This window comes from Strix aluco, chromosome 8, assembly GCF_031877795.1.
Source record: "Strix aluco isolate bStrAlu1 chromosome 8, bStrAlu1.hap1, whole genome shotgun sequence".
NCBI lineage: Eukaryota > Metazoa > Chordata > Aves > Strigiformes > Strigidae > Strix > Strix aluco.
In genome coordinates, this window is record NC_133938.1 from 7,221,536 (window position 1) to 7,240,025 (window position 18,490).

Consider the following 18,490-nt stretch of genomic DNA (forward strand, 5'->3'; position numbering starts at 1 on the left):
GGTTTAAGAATAAGATGGATAAATTGAGTTTAAATGTATAGCTGCCATTTAAGCCAGTTTCATGATTAGTCAGGCTTCTCTGGAAGCTAGTTTAGCCTCTGAAAGGCTTTAAACCTATGCAGTGCTGTACTGTGTTTTTCCAGCCACCTCACCTGTAATGGTACAAATGTTGTGTTTGGTTTTTTTAAAGTTAGAGCTACCTTGGATCAGTTTCCTGATCTGGTTACAGCATGCAGCGACATTTGAGGCAGGTGGTACTCCTCTTCTGACTTCAGTGCTTGCTTCAATGGATTGTGAAATGTTTAAAGGACTATGACAGTAAAACCTAGGATCAGAACCAAAACTAAAGCATTAGGAATCTTTATATGAAATACAGAGGTAAGGGAAGCCATTGTAACTGAGCTACACAGCTGGTGTGACTGAGAGAGGATGGTGTTCGAGTTTGGAATGGGAGTCATCAGCACTAGTAGGTTCAGAAAGTGGCAGTTCTTGGTGTTTGGCGACATGCCTCTTTCTTACCTTCTCAGTGAGTCATACTGTGTTGTAGAAAAGACAGCGGGTGTCAATGCAGAGAGAAAATAACCTATAACAAGCACATCTTGTACAGATCTTCTATCCAGCATATTCTGCTCATTTAAGAATGTAATCGTAAGATATTTGCACCTACATACGTTACTAAGTTTTGCATCAAGCAAAGCCTTTCCTGTTACTTCAGTTTCTCAGCAGTACTTCTGTAATTCAGGTATAATCCTGTTACAGTTATATATACTTGTTTATCTAACGATCACTCCTTAGAAGTTTTCAATCCTCAACGTCGTAAATACAACACTAGAGCTTCCTCCTGAGTTACGTATCTTCGTTAAGACTAGACTGCTGGTTTTGTTTTATCCCTGTTTTGTGTGTTAAATTTTGTGTGCAGTGCGTTGGCTTCCTTCTAGATAGATTTTGGTAGTATTATACTTACTAGCCTGTAGAAACAGGAAGATCTGAAACACTGTATAGCACTTATGTTTGTTACTAAGAATACCGATGGGTTTATTGCTGGTGAAGCCTGAGAAGCTTTAGTGGCCAGTAATCTCTGATAGTTTTAAGTAGTTTGGAAAAACATCAAGGATTGGTAATAGTTTGTACTAAATTATGTTTAGGTCTTCATAAACCAAACATAAATACATGATAACTATCGGCATAGAGCATGGGAGAAGCCTGAATGATCTGTAGAAGTTCTCAGACACAAAAATGTTACTAAGGCTGTAAACAATCCAGAAAAGAAACACCCCCCCAGCACATTAGGACTGTCTGTAGACATTACCTGTGCTGCAATCTGAGCAGAGTGCAGAAGCCAACCTTTCCTTTTGTTCCTGTCTGTGGCTGTAACCTTTGTTTGCTGACTTTCCTTTTATTTTTGTTGAGGAAGTTCCTCTGGGCTGTATTGGTAATCAGGTGGGGGGGAGGACTGAGGCTAATAACCCCACTTACTGTTGGAAGGCTGGCTGGGGAGATTTGAGCTTAAGGGACAATCATAATGGGGCAGATAAAAGCAGGTCTGAGATAAAATATAGGTCTCTGTCTCAAAGGAGGGAGTGCTTTAGAGGGTGATAACAATTATGTTTGTAGTACTTTTGCTGATTATATTTAACCTAATATTCCTGGAGGAAACAAAGTTTCTGAGACTGTTCTCTTTCCTTGTAGTCCTACGCTCTTGTCGTTACTTTTGGATATTTCAGCCAGTTGGGACCAAATTTTAGAACATTTTTGAAGTAATGTCAAAAGATTGTTGAGTTTCTGTATGTTTTCTGGAAGAATCGTGCCTCAGTAGAGGAGGGGTCTCTGCTGAGAGGAAAGCATGAGGAAGTTACGTTTCCTCCTAGGGAGTGGTGTGTATGTTCCTTCAGCTACAGCATGCCTTCTCCACTTGCCCAATGGGCTGTGATCAAGAGCATGACAGAGGAGCACAAAATGAATGGATAGGAAACCAGGTATAGTCAGTTCTGCTGCTAATGAAATGATTAAAAAAGAAATGCTTTGCAGAAGAGCAGCTCAGAATGCAAGAACTCACAGTTTCACTTGGCCTTCATCTTTGAAGAGGCCCTATTATGGCAAAGTCTGACCCAAAATGTATGTTTTTGAAGGAGTTAAATATGCTTGAACAATTTGAGAGGAAGGAGTGGAAGGACACGTGGGTAGAAGTATCTTCTTGAAAGTGGAAGGTTTTTTTCCTGTTTGGAAGTAAGCATTACCCTGAGTTTTTGCAATTCAAATGCAGAATTTTCTAATACTGGTCTGAGAGAAAGAGGAAACAAAAGAAACTGGCAGAAATGAAAGTGAAACAATCTCGTTCCTTCATTTCATGAGCCTAAAATGAATTCTACAGTAGTGAAATTGAAGCTGATTTAAAACATTTTTAATTTGATTATTGTAGGTACATATAGGCTTAATAATTTGCTAGAGTTTGAGGTCAGATGGTATCTTGTTTGACCTCAAGCTGCTGTATTTCAGCCAGATTATTTTTCTACCAAGAGCCAAGAGTTGAGCTAGATTTCAGAGGAGCAACTGGCACTGTACGTTTAGAAAGCAGGGGAAACTGCGTCCCCTCTAACACTGGGATACTGAGTAAATGAAATATGCTGAAATTATTTCAACAGGTTAATCATACTCCACTTTGCAGACGCAGGTGAAAAACTCTGTTTTTGTTGCCAGCTTGCCTGGGAGAAAATTCTTCTTTGATTCAAGGTCTGGCAATTTGGTATGAGCCTGAGCTTGTGAATAAGACATGCCATCCAGGTTTCTAGGAAGATGCCACCTCAGCACTGATTCACTCCACTCTAGTGTTTTGTTTCCAACTATGTTATTGTTTTCGGAGGCACTCCTTTCCCTCCTCCCATTTTCCTCTCATATGTAGATGGCCAACGTCTGACAGAGGAGGAATGATCTTTTTGAGACTGTCTTGGGTTTAGTAGTGATCTCTTTTTCATGTTAAGATTCATTAGTTGGTTTACTTTGCAGTTCTTTGTGAGATGGTAATGTGGTTACTATTGAGTATGTTACAGCAGTTTAGATTATTTTTTTGTTTGCTAAATCATTTCAGTATTAAAGAGCAAAAGAAAAAAAAGCAAAAAGCAAAAAAAATCCGAAATTACACCGCCACTGTTATTGCACTTGCATTTCAGATTCTTAACCTTTTTTATTTTTGAACAAAAGATTCTTGTCTTACAAAATTTCATGACCTATCTTTATTCATATTTCTCAGGAATAAAGAATATATCTGTGCTTTTTAACCGTAACTACCTGCATTTGATTACACTCACTCTCATAATATGTAATGTTATCACAGTACTCAGTATTTAGGTGGGTTTAGTTTTTACTAGCAGTTTCCTTAGTTGTTTTTTCCCCCGTCACATTTATCCATTTGATTAAAGCTTATATATTCTCTTTGAATATATGTGTATTTTATTGAATGGATGAGATCAAATCATTTGAGCCTACAGTAGAACTTTTGTGGATTTTTTTTTTAAACCTTCTTGCAAAATATGAATCTAACAATTTGACACTCACAAAAAGCAGAGCAAAATGAAGCCCCACTTTTCCTCCAATGCCAGAGTTGCATGGTAGCTTTAAGCTGGAAGTGGTGCCAAGAGAAGTTGTCCCCACCCTACTAGTTGTTTGTTATTACCAGCTCCTGCTCCTCCTCCTCCTCCTCCCTTGTGCCAGCTTTATGTTAAGCTGGATTGGTTTTCCGGTTTTGGTCACTGCAGAACTGCACAGGGGAGGGAGCAGCCTGAGGAGTGGGAGTAAGTAGCTGGGGTTGGAGAAGGGGTGTTACTGCTCCTGTCGGAGTTGGTGCCGACCTATGCTGCTCTGCAGTGAACGTGGAAGTGTGACCTCGATGTGCTCCAGTCTGGAGTTGAAGGGTCATGTAGGTATCAGAAATGAACCAGAAATGAAAGTGGAATTGATATGTGTGAGGTTTGGGGTGTTTTTCCCCCTCTTCAGGTTGAGCATCTAAAATATAAGGAATAGTTTAGAATTTGAAAAATCCAACTCTCCTTTCTCTTTTGGTTACATAAAATTCACAGTAGAGTACGGTTTAAAGATAGCAACATCCTGTACGTGGCTATAACATCTCCCCAGCCTATAGAGCAGTGCTTTATACTGGTGGTCAGAGACTAGAATAATTTAGCCAACCTTCAGGGGACCCTGGGCTCTTCTTACCACACTGAGGCTTGAGCAGCACTAGTACAGGTGGGTAGTTGTTCCTGCTGCTGAGCTAATAAGAATTGCTATAGGAAAGACCGACTACAATCCAAAGGCAAATGCTATTTAATCTTTTCGATTTTTGGTCTTTGACTTTCGGTCTGGAATTAAGAGCCAGGTGTAATCAGAAAATAGTTGTAATAGTAACTAAATGTATTTGTGAGATAAAATACTTAGCCATTGGAATGAATTTAGGAATATGATTTTTTTTCTTTTTTCAGGTTTTACATTTTACCACAGGCTGAGATGCTAACGTTAACTTCATGAAAATTCTTATGGGTTTTGTTTGTTTGATTTTCATTTTTGAAAGATATGTATTTTCAATTATGTCTATAGCTCAAGATAATAATTTTTAGTATGTGCTTTGTGTCCTGAAGTATTTTCTGATTTGTGTCTCTTTAAAGTAAGAGAGAGATAGTAACTATTTTATATAGCCTAGAAAAAAAAATCATTGTCCTTTATACTGGTAATATTCAGAAAGTGTTTTTTTAGCCAGACATTTTAATCTGATCCTTCCTTCTGCTTATTATTTAAGTATAAAAGTACAGTGTGATACTTCTAATAGCTGTAATTAATTGACTTTTCTATTATTCATTTTCTTCACTAAATAAGCTACTTATTTTGATGGGTTCTCTAAAACCCAGACATTTCCATGGATTGTGCTTTTACTTACCAAATATGTAGCTGGACCAGAAAGAGAGAAACTCCGATCTCCATATCTTGCTATAGTTTTATAAAATTTATTTTCTTCTATATCTAATACTTTATTCTAATAATTTTTTATTGCAATCTCAAGGTTATTTAAAAAAAAAAATCAAACCTCTTGTTGCATATTCCCTCTTCTTTTTCTATATTGGTGAGAGTGATTCCTTACAAACAGACCCACTTATTCAGGCTTAGCTATCCATTGGAAAAAACAGTCTTTGACTTGTCTCCAGCATAAAGCTCAGATGACATACCACCTAAAGGACTGAGGTTTAGATAAATAATCTGCAGCTAAACAAAATATTTACTATTTGTGGGGTTTTTGGCTAAGCAAAATCTTACTTAATTGATGGCAGTTATTTTATATAAGAATCATATGTGTCAGAAATTTGCTTAAGTATCTGTGGATACAGGTGATAGGGTCAAGTTTATTATTAATACCTTGATCTGTATCTTTAAATACTTTTTAAAAACATCATTTAATAAAATGAAGCTTGCTTGCTGGAGACTGAATTAGTTTTCTGTAGTGGCTAATTTGAGCTGTATGTTTATTGAGTGGTATTTTTTAGATGTGTTAAATTTTTTCTTTTTTTTTTTTTCCAGTGTAGTTGCAGACATCTTGGTTCTTGTTTTTTTCAGAAAGCCAAAAATAGGAAGGAAAGAAAAAAGCAAGCTGTTGGCAGGTTTATCACTGAGTGTTTTTTACCATGTTCTGCCATTTTCTGTCTCTTCATATCCCCTCCTCTTTATATAGAAGTCAAGATGATCAAAATTTTCATGAGTTTTACTTTAATTTGGAATGTATTATGAAAATTCACTTATGCCTGGGGGGGGGGAACATGCTTCCTAAAATAATTTGTAGTTACACTTCTCTTTAGAGAGGTTTATTTTAATGCGTTGTCTACACAGAGCTTTGATATTTTTCCTCTAGTTTAAAAATGTCTATCATTATTTCTTCAGTAGACAATCAGCTACGATCCTTGCCTGCACAGTGGATTTAAAATCAACTGCAAATTGCTGAAGAATTGCACTTCAAGTGGTCTCAAGAGACAGGAGAAGCAGGTCTTCACTATAATGGAAGAGGCCAAGAGCTCAAAGAATGGAAATCATGACCCAAGGAAGTCTGTCCGTCTTGTCTGTGAGGAGGGCAAAGCAGTCAAAGTTACAAATAATCAAAATTATAAACATAATAGAAATGACAAATCTGTGAAGGATGTTGGGAGAAGTTCTCCAAGTGGGAATAGCAGCAAAAAAAATAAACAAAATGATGTTTGTTCTGAAAAACAAGGAGAAAATAAATCATGCAAAGTAAATAGTTGTATTCCTGGAACTAAAGATATGGGGTCAAATGTTCAGGATCGAAGTCATGGAAAAGCAAAAAAATTTTCTAATTTATCATCAGCAGTGGAAAACCTGAAACAGACAAAAGCTCAACCAGTGGCAGAAAACTTTCCAGGCTCCCCTGTTTCAGGGAATGGGGTCAGTACAGAAAGCTTAACAGCTACACAGAAAGGGAAACTGCTGTTGGAAAATCCTCTGGGCATTCATACTTTGAAGACTAGTGTTGATCAGACTGGTGACCCTGGTAAGACTGCTTCAGATCAAAGAAAAATGGAACATAAGCCTGATGACTTCAGTGAGTATTATTCAATACTGCTTGATTCAATTTTCTTCTGGTAAAATTGTTAACAATCTGAAATGGGCTTTGAAATGTTTCTATTTGCATATTTTTTTCACATATAGTAAGTTGCTGATTGCATTTAGAGAGAACATACTATTAATACAAGCATATTACTTAGAGAATAAGAGATTATGATAATAACTGGCCTTTTTTCTCATGCCTAAGACCTAAACATCTTTGCAAGATACTTATAGTGTGTGTGGGTTTGTGAATATAGTGTCTTGAGAGCAGGGGAACCCTTCATAATATCATCGCCACTTACAGAAATGACAGCTATTACTGCTTTTCAGAAAGATTGGGGGGAAAAAAATCTACCATAAAAGTTTTTTTTTGTAGGTGGGGGGAAAATACCTTTTTTTCTGTGGTTGTTGTGCTCTTTTTATTGCTGAAAATGTTTAAAATATGTTTTAGCAGGTGGCTTTTTGATTTAGGGAGCTCTGGAATATGTAGCATCCATCAGTGGTTACCCTTATGAGTATTCAGTTCTTATACATGTTTTTCAATTTCAGAATTAAATATGTGGATCAGGCATTGTCTCACTTCAGGTTAACTCCTTAGTTCAGGATTTGTCATGCTTTTTCAGAATGTGTTTTTTTTAGATAAAAATGCTATTTTAAGACAGCATGTCAGTGCAGACCTTCTGTTTGAAGTATTTCCCACTACTGCAACAGCTACAGCAGTTGCTTGTATGGAAATACTAGGAAAATATTAAAGTGCTTTTTTTTTTTTTTTTTTTAGCTATCTTAATAAAATTTAACAGGAAAAACAAGTTGAAATGGCAGCATCCTGTGATCAGTCAGCTCTTTGTAGACCACCATCATGTACTGTAGGGACCATCTGTCACTGAGAAACCAGGACTTGAAAACTTGCTCAGTTTTGATTCCTAGCTAGTCTGGGGACACAGATCTTATTTGAAAGGAAAGAAAAAGTTAAAAAAAACCCCCAACCAAATAAACCTCACTTTTGCTGATGTAAAAACTATTGGAATAATGTAAGATGTAGATGTTTGTACAGATTAGTGGACTATGAACAATTCATAGGCATCTGGAGGAACTGGCCTTTCGGAACTGACCGGCGTGTTTGTGAGTAGCAGCGTTCCAGAGCACTGTGGTTGCTAGCCGTGGGCGGCAAGGTGTCGCAGTGTGTTCAGATGTAACTCTAGCAGCCTTCTAAATCACGAGGTTGAAATGCCTGATGACTGTCTCTGTAAGATCATTTGGGTGAATGTCTTCAAGGCAGTTCTGTGACTCTGTCATTAACAAAATGTGTTGTGTAAAAAAATTTTAAGCCTAATATTTCTTATTTCTGTTGGAGTAGAGCATCAGGATCTTGCATAATCAGTTCTGCATAACAAAAACCCCCCTTTGTTGCCTTGAAGAACTTAATAGAGACTGTGAAATTATGACTGAAACACAAAATGAATCTACCATTTTTTCCCCCTCTCTTTAATAGCACTCTTAGTAGCAGGCTAGTCTTTGAAGTCTCTCCAAAATACTGGTTAACATACTGGAAAGATTCTAACGTCTAAGGTGATTTTGTCCAGCCTTTGGACAAAAAACTGGAATGTGGCTCTAATTTGTGTCCAGTTCCTTAGTGGGATGCTCTTAACTGCTCTGTACTCTAACTTTCACTTTTCCTCTCATTAAGTTACTCTGAAGAAAACAGCTATCTCTTTCTCTAGGTAAAATAAAGAATTCTGAATCGACTAAAGAACATGCCTTGGAAGCTGATTATTTAGAAAACACCACTGTTATTGATGAATCTAATCTGACAGCTGAACAGCAACTAGGATTGAAACAAGCTGAAGAACGTCTGGAAAGAGATTATATCTCCCGACTTGAAAAAGTAGGTTGAGTTACTTATCAGATAAAAAAGAAAATGGATGTCTTCTTTCATTATCATCACCATATTTCTGGTTGGGTGTTATTTCTACTAGAGCCTGTTGCCGCTGTTTCTTTCTTCTTTATAATGAATCACTTTAGTGATCTAAGATAGTATCCCTAGTAGTTGACTAGTCATTCATCATGGCAGATGATGCGGATTGAAAACCTAGCGTTCCTTATGTGGCATATCTAGCCTTTGTAGAACAGTATTCTTTAATTCTACAGATCTAAAGGTTTACAGTTCCATTAACCTAAGATTTTTCTAGGAAGTCTGGTTACCTGGAAACTTCAGAATACAGGATCAAAAGGAACTTTGTGCTATCTTCAGTATATTAGCCTTCCACCAGTCTGAGTCACCTATATTGAAGATGACTCCTTTAAAATGTTCGTCTAAACTGTTCTTAATATTATCTCCAGTGAAACAAATTTCAAAGTCAGTATAGGTAACCCAGAAGTTTTTCTTAATGTCTAACATAAGTGTCTCTTGCAGCATTTTAATCCCTCATATGTTGTCCTAGGAAAATAAACATGTTTACTACTTCTTTTCAGCAACTTTCTACACATTTGAAGATCATTACCATTCCTGAAGTCTTATCTTCTTTAGACTCTGCTCTTTGTTCTTCAGTCGTAGGGGTTTTTTTAGTTACTGGTTCATTCTTGTTGCTTTTCTGTAGGCATCCACCATGTATCTGGTATCCAAAATTGGACATACAATTTCAGCTAAGGTCTTACATATAAAGAGGAAAACTTTTTATTCATCTGTCTGAAATACAGCATTTCTGTTTAGCTTTTTTAGGAGCAATAGGATGTTGGCTTGTAGCTTGACCAGGAGTAATTCCCATATCGTTTTCCTAAGAAAAGCCCAATCAGATGTACCTAACCCTGTATTTTTTGCAGTTGATAATACCTATGGAGGGATGATACTTTGCTTTGATATTCTTTAATTGCAGCTTATTTGTTCCGTTTCTCTAATTTATTGTGATTGCTGATTTTTTGTCCTCTTACGTCTTCTGTAACCTCTCCCAACTTGTTGTCTTTCACATTTGTAGTCAACCCTCTGTTGCATTTCCTAAGTCTTCAACAAAAATAGGAATGTTTCTGACCCCAGAAGGACCCCAATTGAAAAGTACTTGGCACACACTTTTAGACTGGTTGTGAACTAGTCTAGGTATGTGTGCTCTGAGGACAGTTTTCCGAGAAGTTTTGCTCCCACCTTACTGTTCTTTATTTAGATAGTATTTATGGTCTCCTTTTGAGGCTGATACTATGACAAGTGACAAAAACTTTGTAAAATTCAAGATACAACATCTGCTGCTGCTTCTTCAAGCCCTATGATTTTATCCTTAAAAAAGCAGCCCTAAAATTGGTTTAGTGAAATTTGTTTATAGCAGATCAGTTTCTCACCTATGACCTGGTTTTATTTGTTTATTAATAACAATTTATTACAGTATTTTTCTGGGTGATAATTCTGACTACTCTCTAATTCCTTGTCTCATCCTCTTCAGCCTTTTAAAGATATTCTCAGGTTTCTCTTTCCTAGTGATCTGGAACCTTCCCATTCTCTGTGAGTTCTTTAAAATACAACTGGCTCTGAGATGGATTAGCTCCCTGAATATCCAAGAACAAATTTAATGAAACCTAGTTTGTTTGGATGCATGTATCTTACTCAAGTACTAGTCTGTAGTTTTTTTTGTGTTGCTACTTTGAGTTCTTGCCCCTTTCATTGGTGTTAAGCGTAACTAGATGATTAAAAAAGGCTTTACAATAAAGGCAAAATAAAAGGCGCTGCATGAGTCAACCTTTCTGGCAACAGCTGTTGACATAATACTGCAGATGAGTATTGAAATACCCAATTTTTAAAAACATTATTATTGCTGTTATGAATTCAGTTCTGGAAGAATGGTAAAATACTTTTGATCTACGTCAGTCATCAGGTATTGAATACTTGAGTCTTCCAAGCTAGCCAAGTGTAACTGTCTATAAATTGTTTTCCAAATGGATGTTTGATTTCATCTTACTAGGTACCTGTCTCATAGGAAATAAGGATGAAGAGAAATAGTAATAAAAGCATAATGACCATGTTAATTTAAAGTGATATTACCCTGCAGTTGGAGGGTATCAGATCTTTTTTTTTTTTTTTTCCCCACCACAAAGCAAAAAATTAGACTCAGTAAGTGGAAAAACTTGCCCAAATTTAGCAGTCATTTAGGTTTCTGTATAGTAAATCAAATTTGTTTAACTGATCTGTAGTCCACCTTAGTGTCTTAAAATGGTGTTCTCTGTTCATTCATTGTTATGTCACTGTTTAAACATCTGGTGTTTTCAGTATACTTTCGGTTTTAGTAAATATAGATGTATTAGAATTAGGATGAAAATGTTAGGTGGGGTTTTTTCTCTCGCAGTTATAAGCGATAGCAGTTACTGGAAAAATGCTAACAAGTCTGGAGGAAAACTAAGGCTTTTTGTTGGGGTCGTTTTTTCTTTGCAGTGAGCATATCAAAAGGTTTCCAGTCTCTATAGCTGTGTTTTATTAGAGCAAGAAAATACAACTGCAGGATGAGACAGACTAAAATGGAGTATTTGCAAACAACCCCTCATCTTTGCAGAGGTGGTCCTCTCTGCCTTTTAGTTTAGTAGTTCTCTGTGGTTTCCTGGTTGAATAAACTCCACAGTATCCCCTCTTGGACCCTAGGAAAACAGTGATCTCTCCCTGCCCCCCCATCATCTTCTGAGGCTTGGCTGCTTCTTGCAGACTCTGAGGGGTCTCCCAGGTGGCAGCTCTTCATTTGCGTACTCCATCTCTTACAGCCTGTCTGTACAAAAAGGTGCTGCTTCTGCGTGTTTCTCTAATTCTGAGCATCCCAAATTATTCATCGAAATAGAAGAATCTTACCCCTTTACAGAGGATCCTACCTTATCCAGAGTATAGTCAGAAACTGGCGATCTTCCTCCTTGCTGGCCAGCCACACCCTTTTTAATAGAACAAAAAATGTAGTACTTGCACAGGACGCTGTGAATATGCTAGCCAAACAACAACACCATCTGTCATAACACGTATGGTAGATAATATGATGAATACTTCCCATTTTCTCATCAGAGAAAGGAGGATAGATGCTGAGATTTAATAAATCCATAGTTATTAAAAGCTTGAGCTGACAAGGGAATGGCTTACTGGCCTTTAGGTCAGCATTAAGAGGCATAAACTCTTCAGTCTTAATCTTGCCTCACTAAAATTTACTGAGAAGTGTAATATTCAAGTCATCTCACTGCCTTTCCTCACTTTCCCCACTTGTCATACAGGTAAAAATCCATTTCCACTGTGTTTTTTGAAGATTACTTAATGTAACATTACAAGTGTTACATAATTGTTAAATACAATTTATTATTCAAAGACTTGAATTTTTCAGATGCTATTGGCAGAAACGTTTTCGTTTAATCTATGGCCGTTTTTCCTCAGCGCTCCCCAGAATACACCAACTGTCAGTATCTATGCAAGCTCTGCTTAGTTCACATTGAAAATATCCAGGGAGCTCACAAGCATATTAAAGAAAAACGTCATAAGAAAAATATAATGGTAAGTTAACAAATAAAATTTTGACTGATTTTTTTTTTTCTTTTTTTTTTCCTTCTGTTTTTTTGGGGTTTTTTTTGTGGGCTATTTTAAAAGATTTTTTTATGTGGTATGTTTTCTTTGGTCATCTTAATTTGGGTGAAAGTTTGTGTGCTGAGCAGAGATCCACAAATTTCTGTTGGGTTTTTTCTGTTTGAGAGGAAGGGCTTGATGATCTGTCTAGGCAGAGAGGAAAGAACATTTTTGGTCGTTGCTTCTAAATTAGTGTCTCTGAGTAGTGGGCAGTTCATCAGACTTTTAGTAACAGAATGCAAGGTGGTAACTTTGGTGAGAAAAATATTTCGTTTTTCTGTTTCTTCCAAAAGTAATATTGTTGGTAGGAAGACCACGAGGGACTGGAGGTGGGGTTGGGGATGTTGGGGTTTTTTTTTCACTTTTGCCTGACTTGTGAAGTTTCTATCTACATCCTCTCTGTGATGGGTGAGCGGAGTGGATAGTATGTCTAGAATGTAAAAAGAGTTAAAGTAGGGAGGGATTCAGTTCCTGACTCACTCATCTCCCTGGGTTTATGTGTTTAATATAAAAAACAGTTCAAAGGCTTTCAAAGAGAAAAAGTTTCCTTAACAGATACCATGACTGTTTGCTTTGCTTTAACGAAATGTTACATGCATGAAATCCAGTAGAAGGTGCACAGATTTTCTTGCCAACCCAGTTTTGTAAATGCCGATGAAGAGTTACAAATTTCCCAGTATGTAGGGTTTTGTGATTCAGATGGTTAAAATTACTCTTCCTACAACTATTTGCCAAAATCCAGTCAATTACTGCTGTTTCCATGTATTTCTTACCATACTTCTGTTTGTAATTAATGGTCTACTTCTGTCATATATGCAAGCCATCACCTGGAAAACTCTGAATGCCGTAAATCCCTTACATTTCAGAAAGTAATATTTTTGTATTATGTTCAGTTATTTGTAAAGGATTCTGATTCTCTTGCTGTCTGCTGAATTGCATCATGGGAAAAAAAAATAAAACAGCAACAAACCAGTCCCACGTTTGATAGGGAAACACTTCATATCATGCTTTTCTTCTGGGCATGGAGATAAGAGTTGAGGCATGAGGTTTCTTTACCACTGAATGGAAATGCTAGAGGACAGGCAGCAGTTTCAGTTTTTAACACTTGTCTTCAGATAGCTTTATGTTGTGTGCCACATTACAGTGGTAAGTGGTATGTAACTGTTTAAATGTTACTTCATAAAATACACCTATTTACAGCTCTAACTATGAGATACATGACTGCCAAATAAGCTTAGCAGCAGCCACGGCTTCCCCACTCAAGAAGAACCCTAAAGAAGTGACATTAAAAAACCCACAGCCCTTTAAAAATGTGCATATTCTTTCTTATGCTAAATTTGTTCAAATAAGAACAGAAGAGTTGGGAGATGCAGCCTAGAACTAACCAAACACTTTAATACTGGACGGTGTTTTCTTAGTGCATCATTTTTTCTGGTTATTATTTATTTCTGGTGTCATTCATATTTAATTTAGTCGATGAATTTGTGAAACGAGTGATTGTTGTACTTAATCCCAAATGATGCATCTGACATATTTCTTGCTGTTGGATTAAATTGATTATAATTCGATGCACTAAAAATAGCACTTTCTGGCACCAGTTCAGGCAGCAGTGGGACTCACCAAAATTTCTTGGAGCTACGAATACTTTTTCTGCCTCGGATATCTTTCCTTCAGGTACAGTCCAGTCTGAAAAAATCTGTGTGACTCTAGAAAAACTTTCTCAGCTCAGTTACTTTTATTATGTAGGAACAATAACAGCTCTTCATTTCCTTGGATGAATTCTGTTTCAGAACTGTCAGAAAATGTGGTTTAGGAATGTAACACAGCAGATTTCCTCCCCAGTTGCCAGCTGTGAAACAACATGTTCTCTTTTAAACACTGAGCATCTACTGTCATTTCTGTGAGCCACACTATATTATATTTGCCAGTTAGGCCAGGGAGAGTTCCTGCCTTTGAAAGTGTTTGGTCAGGACACCATGTAAATAGAACTCAGACAGCAAACAGTACATTCCGATATCGTGCAATAGTATGAGATAACCTTTTTCTCTTAAAATATCAGTTTTTACTTTTATCATCCAACAATTATTCAGGAAAAACAAGAAGAAAATGAGCTGCGTGCCCTCCCACCCCCCTCTTCTGCACAGTTGGCTGCTCTGAGTTTTACACTCATTGAGGCAGCAAATGAACAAGGCATATCAGATGATGACTTCAGAATTCGTCAAGAAATTGTAAACGAGATGGAGAAAATTATTCAGCAGCCTTTACCAGGTATTCATAGTATTCTCCATTTTCTTTAGGTGAAAATATGGTTGTGATTATTTTTGCTTCTTTCTGGTATGAGTTTATTGAAGCTATTGGTCCTCTTTACAGTGATGACTTCTGATGAAGATTGGAAATTTCCAGGGCATGAAATACTTCCTTCCTGGTTGTGTTTAAAACCTCAGCCACTGAGGCTCTCTCTCAGGCTCTAGTCCTATGAACCTTTCCACCTGTACCTTACTTAGCATTATTGAATATCTGTGTCTATTAAGTAGAGGATTTTTGTTTTCCTAAGTGCACTTAATTAAACTAATATAAATATAGCAGGAGGGAAAAATGAGGAGTTTGAAATGTACTTTTTTCCTACCACTTTCCTAAGTGGTATAACATCTTATAACATCTTTCGGAGCAGATAAAAGTTGCGTAAGACAATTTGTTTTTAAAGCACAGTTTTAGGAAAAAAAAAAAATTAGACGTCAGCTATGAGTGATTTTGGTAAGCATATGAGACATTTTCAGTACTTAATTGTGATCTGAAATATCTACAGGTACTAATCAGTAACTGTTCATTAAAACAAGTCATTGAAATCAACAAGGGTTATTGTTTAACAGGGATTTCTTCTCATGTGTATTTATGGTTAATGGATCCTAAAATGAGAAGAGGTGTTCTTTGAGATCAACTATAGCTTCCCAAAGTCTCTGGAATTGTCTTAAATGGGTCAACATTTGCTTAACATTTACTTGACCACATACAAATATCATACCTCATCTGCATTTTTCTTTAGTGCTTTATGTTGATTAAAAATAAGAATAATTTAGAGAAAATAAAGTCTGAGTAGGTTAAATGCTTAGTCCCATTTTTTTGCTTCAGTGGGTCGGTAAAGTTCAGTGCATTGATAAAGCTTGTAAAAATTATCTGGTAAAAGCTGAATGGTAGTCTTCCTCCTTCTCCCCCTTCAGAAGTACAGTATGTTATTTCAATAGGACATGTTAAACATTCAAATCCAATTTATGCAACTGTTGGAAAACAAAATAATACAAATAATATAACAATAAAATAGTCTTTGACATTTGCTTCTTTGCATCTAGATGATCTCCAATCATCTCCTATAGTTTGGGAATTTGAGAGCTGATTTTTGGAACTACAGTAATGTTGACATTATGTTAACAGTGGTTTGTTTTTCAGTGAATCTGAACACAAGAAAGTATTAATCTCATTGACAAAAAATAAGTCTTTGAATTTTTTATTTCATCTATATTGAAACTGGATTGATATTCTATACTTTATTTTAGAAATACCTTCCCTTTGCTCTATAAAAATACAGTAGTAAGAAAAATTTTTGTTTGTTTGTTGCAGGGTGATCAGCTTTAGTTCTAGGAGTTATAATAAATATATGCTTAAACATAAGATACTAAATAGAACAGGGCTTTTTAGGGTGCAGGTTTGCTAATCTGTTTGCTCTATAATACGGCCATATGTGGCTCCTAGTGCAAACTTCTGTTCTGACACGCTATTGAGTTTTCCACTGATAGTATATTAGCATAAGACAAAGCAAAGGAAATTATTACTTTTACATAAATACTAAATAAAAATAAATAAAATGACTGTGTTAGTGTTACTCGGTTGGCTGACTTGTTTGGACTGATGAGCTGATGTGGAGGTGTAGTAGTAGTGGAGGCGGAGTCTGTAGTAGTAAATGACAAATTGTTATTCCCCTTTTCAAAGCCTACTGTGTTTTAGTGAATGTGTTTCCTAAGTTGTAAATTAGGAAAAAATTAATTGATGCGCAGTGTAGGAAAGATGGGATGTTCGGGCATGATTTTCTCTTGAGCTTGCATTAGAACTATGCAAAAATTCTTACTGCTATGAAAAGCCATTGGAAGTAATTACAATGTTTATTATTATTATTAACCATGCAGAAATTTCTTTTGAGAGGGATAGTTTCTAAGTAGTGAAAAATAAAGGTTTGTTTGAAGCTGTGTATGTGTAAGATTTATTTTATCTTTTAAGAATTATTTTGTTGTGGTTCTGTTTGAGACAGTTTGGTCAGAACACAAATAAAGGTACTAATTAAAAATAGAAGAAAAAACCCTCTTCACTGTGAGGCTGGTTGACCACTGGCACAGGTTGCCTAAAGAAGTTGTGGACTCTCCATCCTTGGAGATTTCCAAAACTCAACTGGACGCAGTTCTGGGCAACGTGCTCTAGGTGATCCTGCTTGAGCCAGGGTGTTGGATTTGGAAGGGATTGAGAATAGTCTGAATTTTCAGGAGACATAAATATGTCAGAGCCATATATATTACAGGAAAGTTTTAATCTACAAAAATTATATCATGAGGTGAGATAAATTATTGTTTATGGAGTGGAATGACATTTTTCATTATATTATTACCAAATAGTTACTTTCTAATTTGTTTAGATCTGTTGTACATCTTTGCAGGAAAGGAACTGTATTAACTATAAAACCACTTACTAATGGATACTGTACTTTGTGTCTTGAATTATAATGAATTTATATGCATGTTTTGAAATGCATTGTGCATTGTGCATAGGAACTTGCTAATGTAATAAAGCACATATAAAAATTTTGTGACAAAAGTGTATGAAGCAACGAAGAATTTTGTAATTGGCTAACTGCTGCAGTGAGATCAAGCTGTAATTAACAAAAGCTGTTAAACAAAATCGTGCTCTGAGAAGGTGACAGTTATTACTATTTTGTATTTAATTTTATATTAAGAACAAATAAAACTAAAGCTGCATTACAAAGTACTTTAAAACAGCTGAAAAATTTTGGACATTTGGTAATTACACTGAATTACCCATTTTCCTGTGTTGCTGTGTTATGGAAATGACTAGCTTTCACAGAGGTGAGAAAGTGGTTCAGTTATTTTTTAATCTGGGAGCACCACTTGGGAGGTACAGTATCTAAAGCAAGGTATGTGTTATCCATTAAAGAGTAATTTATTTACTAGCTGTTAGATAATTATGTTTCTCTCTCTTCCAGACTGTTCACTGAGGATGTATGGCTCCTGTTTAACTAGATTCGCTTTTAAGACCAGCGATGTTAACATTGACATCAAATTCCCCCCTAAGGTGTGTAGGTATTATCTTGTATTATCTAAAACTGTTTTTTAAATCAAGGCCATCAACATTTATTTCTACTCCATTGCCTTCCTCTTCTGTTGGGGCATATGGTGTTAGAATAGCACAAAGCATATAATCTTGATTTGGTGTCAGGTGTGCTATGAATCAAGTGGATAAAGTTTTCATTGCTTATTAGATAACTTTAATTCTGTATTTTTGGACAATCTTATGCTAGCCTTTTTAAAATTTTTTGAGTAAGCATTAGAGCAATATGAAAATAGTTGGCTCTGGATAAGTGTGCTTTTATGTGGTCATGATTCAGACAGTAAAATCTTGCAGTGGTTCGTTTCCTCCCCCTCCTTTCAAAGGTGGGGCTAAAAGTGACAATTTTCCTTTTATGTTTTAGTCACTTGCAAGCAGATGTCACATCCCAGTTTACAGTTTACTGTGGTACAGAATTCCTGCAGAGCAGTATAAATGCCTTTAAACATTGAAGTTGTTGGTTCATATTTAGAATGTGATATTAGCAGCTTGTTAAGGGGCACATCCACTGAACTTACACGCTTTTTGTCTGTATGTGTTAACAGTGGAATTCAAGATACCTGTTTTGGATACGTACTTACACATAGCATTTTGAAATTATACTGCAGTTAGGAAGCAAAACAGAGCCCTTATTCAAACAATTGCACGTGGAGTGTACCATGTCATTTTTCCACAAAGGCTCAAAGGTGGTGCTAATTTTTAGCTTTTCTTTAAACTGTTCATGACTTATCTTTGAAACATCACTTAAATTGATTTCTGGGGAGAAATAAAACACGTTTAGAAATAACCTTTAAAAACCCTTGAGAAAGTACTGACATGAAATTCTTTACTGTTGTGCATTTCTGGTGGCATATGTTGACATTGAAATTGTTGAATATGTGTGGCAAGTATTTTGTTCTAACTTTATGGAGTCTCTTAATATGTAACTAGAACAGAAGTATT

At 36.2% G+C, this 18,490-nt stretch overlaps 1 protein-coding gene across 7 annotated transcripts in view; it reads left to right on the plus strand.

Moving 5' to 3' along the window:
* TUT4 (terminal uridylyl transferase 4) overlaps positions 1-18,490 on the plus strand; it is a 51,394-nt gene that overhangs the window by 3,885 nt on the left and 29,019 nt on the right. For 5 of the 7 annotated variants that reach the window (XM_074832023.1, XM_074832028.1, XM_074832027.1 and 2 more), the window contains 5 exons: positions 5,917-6,592; positions 8,319-8,482; positions 11,978-12,094; positions 14,254-14,431; positions 17,427-17,515. In XM_074832023.1, coding sequence (XP_074688124.1) covers positions 6,031-6,592; positions 8,319-8,482; positions 11,978-12,094; positions 14,254-14,431; positions 17,427-17,515 — 1,110 coding nt within the window. In that variant the 5' untranslated portion in view covers positions 5,917-6,030. The remainder of the gene's footprint in view (positions 1-5,916; positions 6,593-8,318; positions 8,483-11,977; positions 12,095-14,253; positions 14,432-17,426; positions 17,516-18,490) is intronic. The other 2 variants (XM_074832026.1, XM_074832025.1) reach the window with 1 other exon arrangement.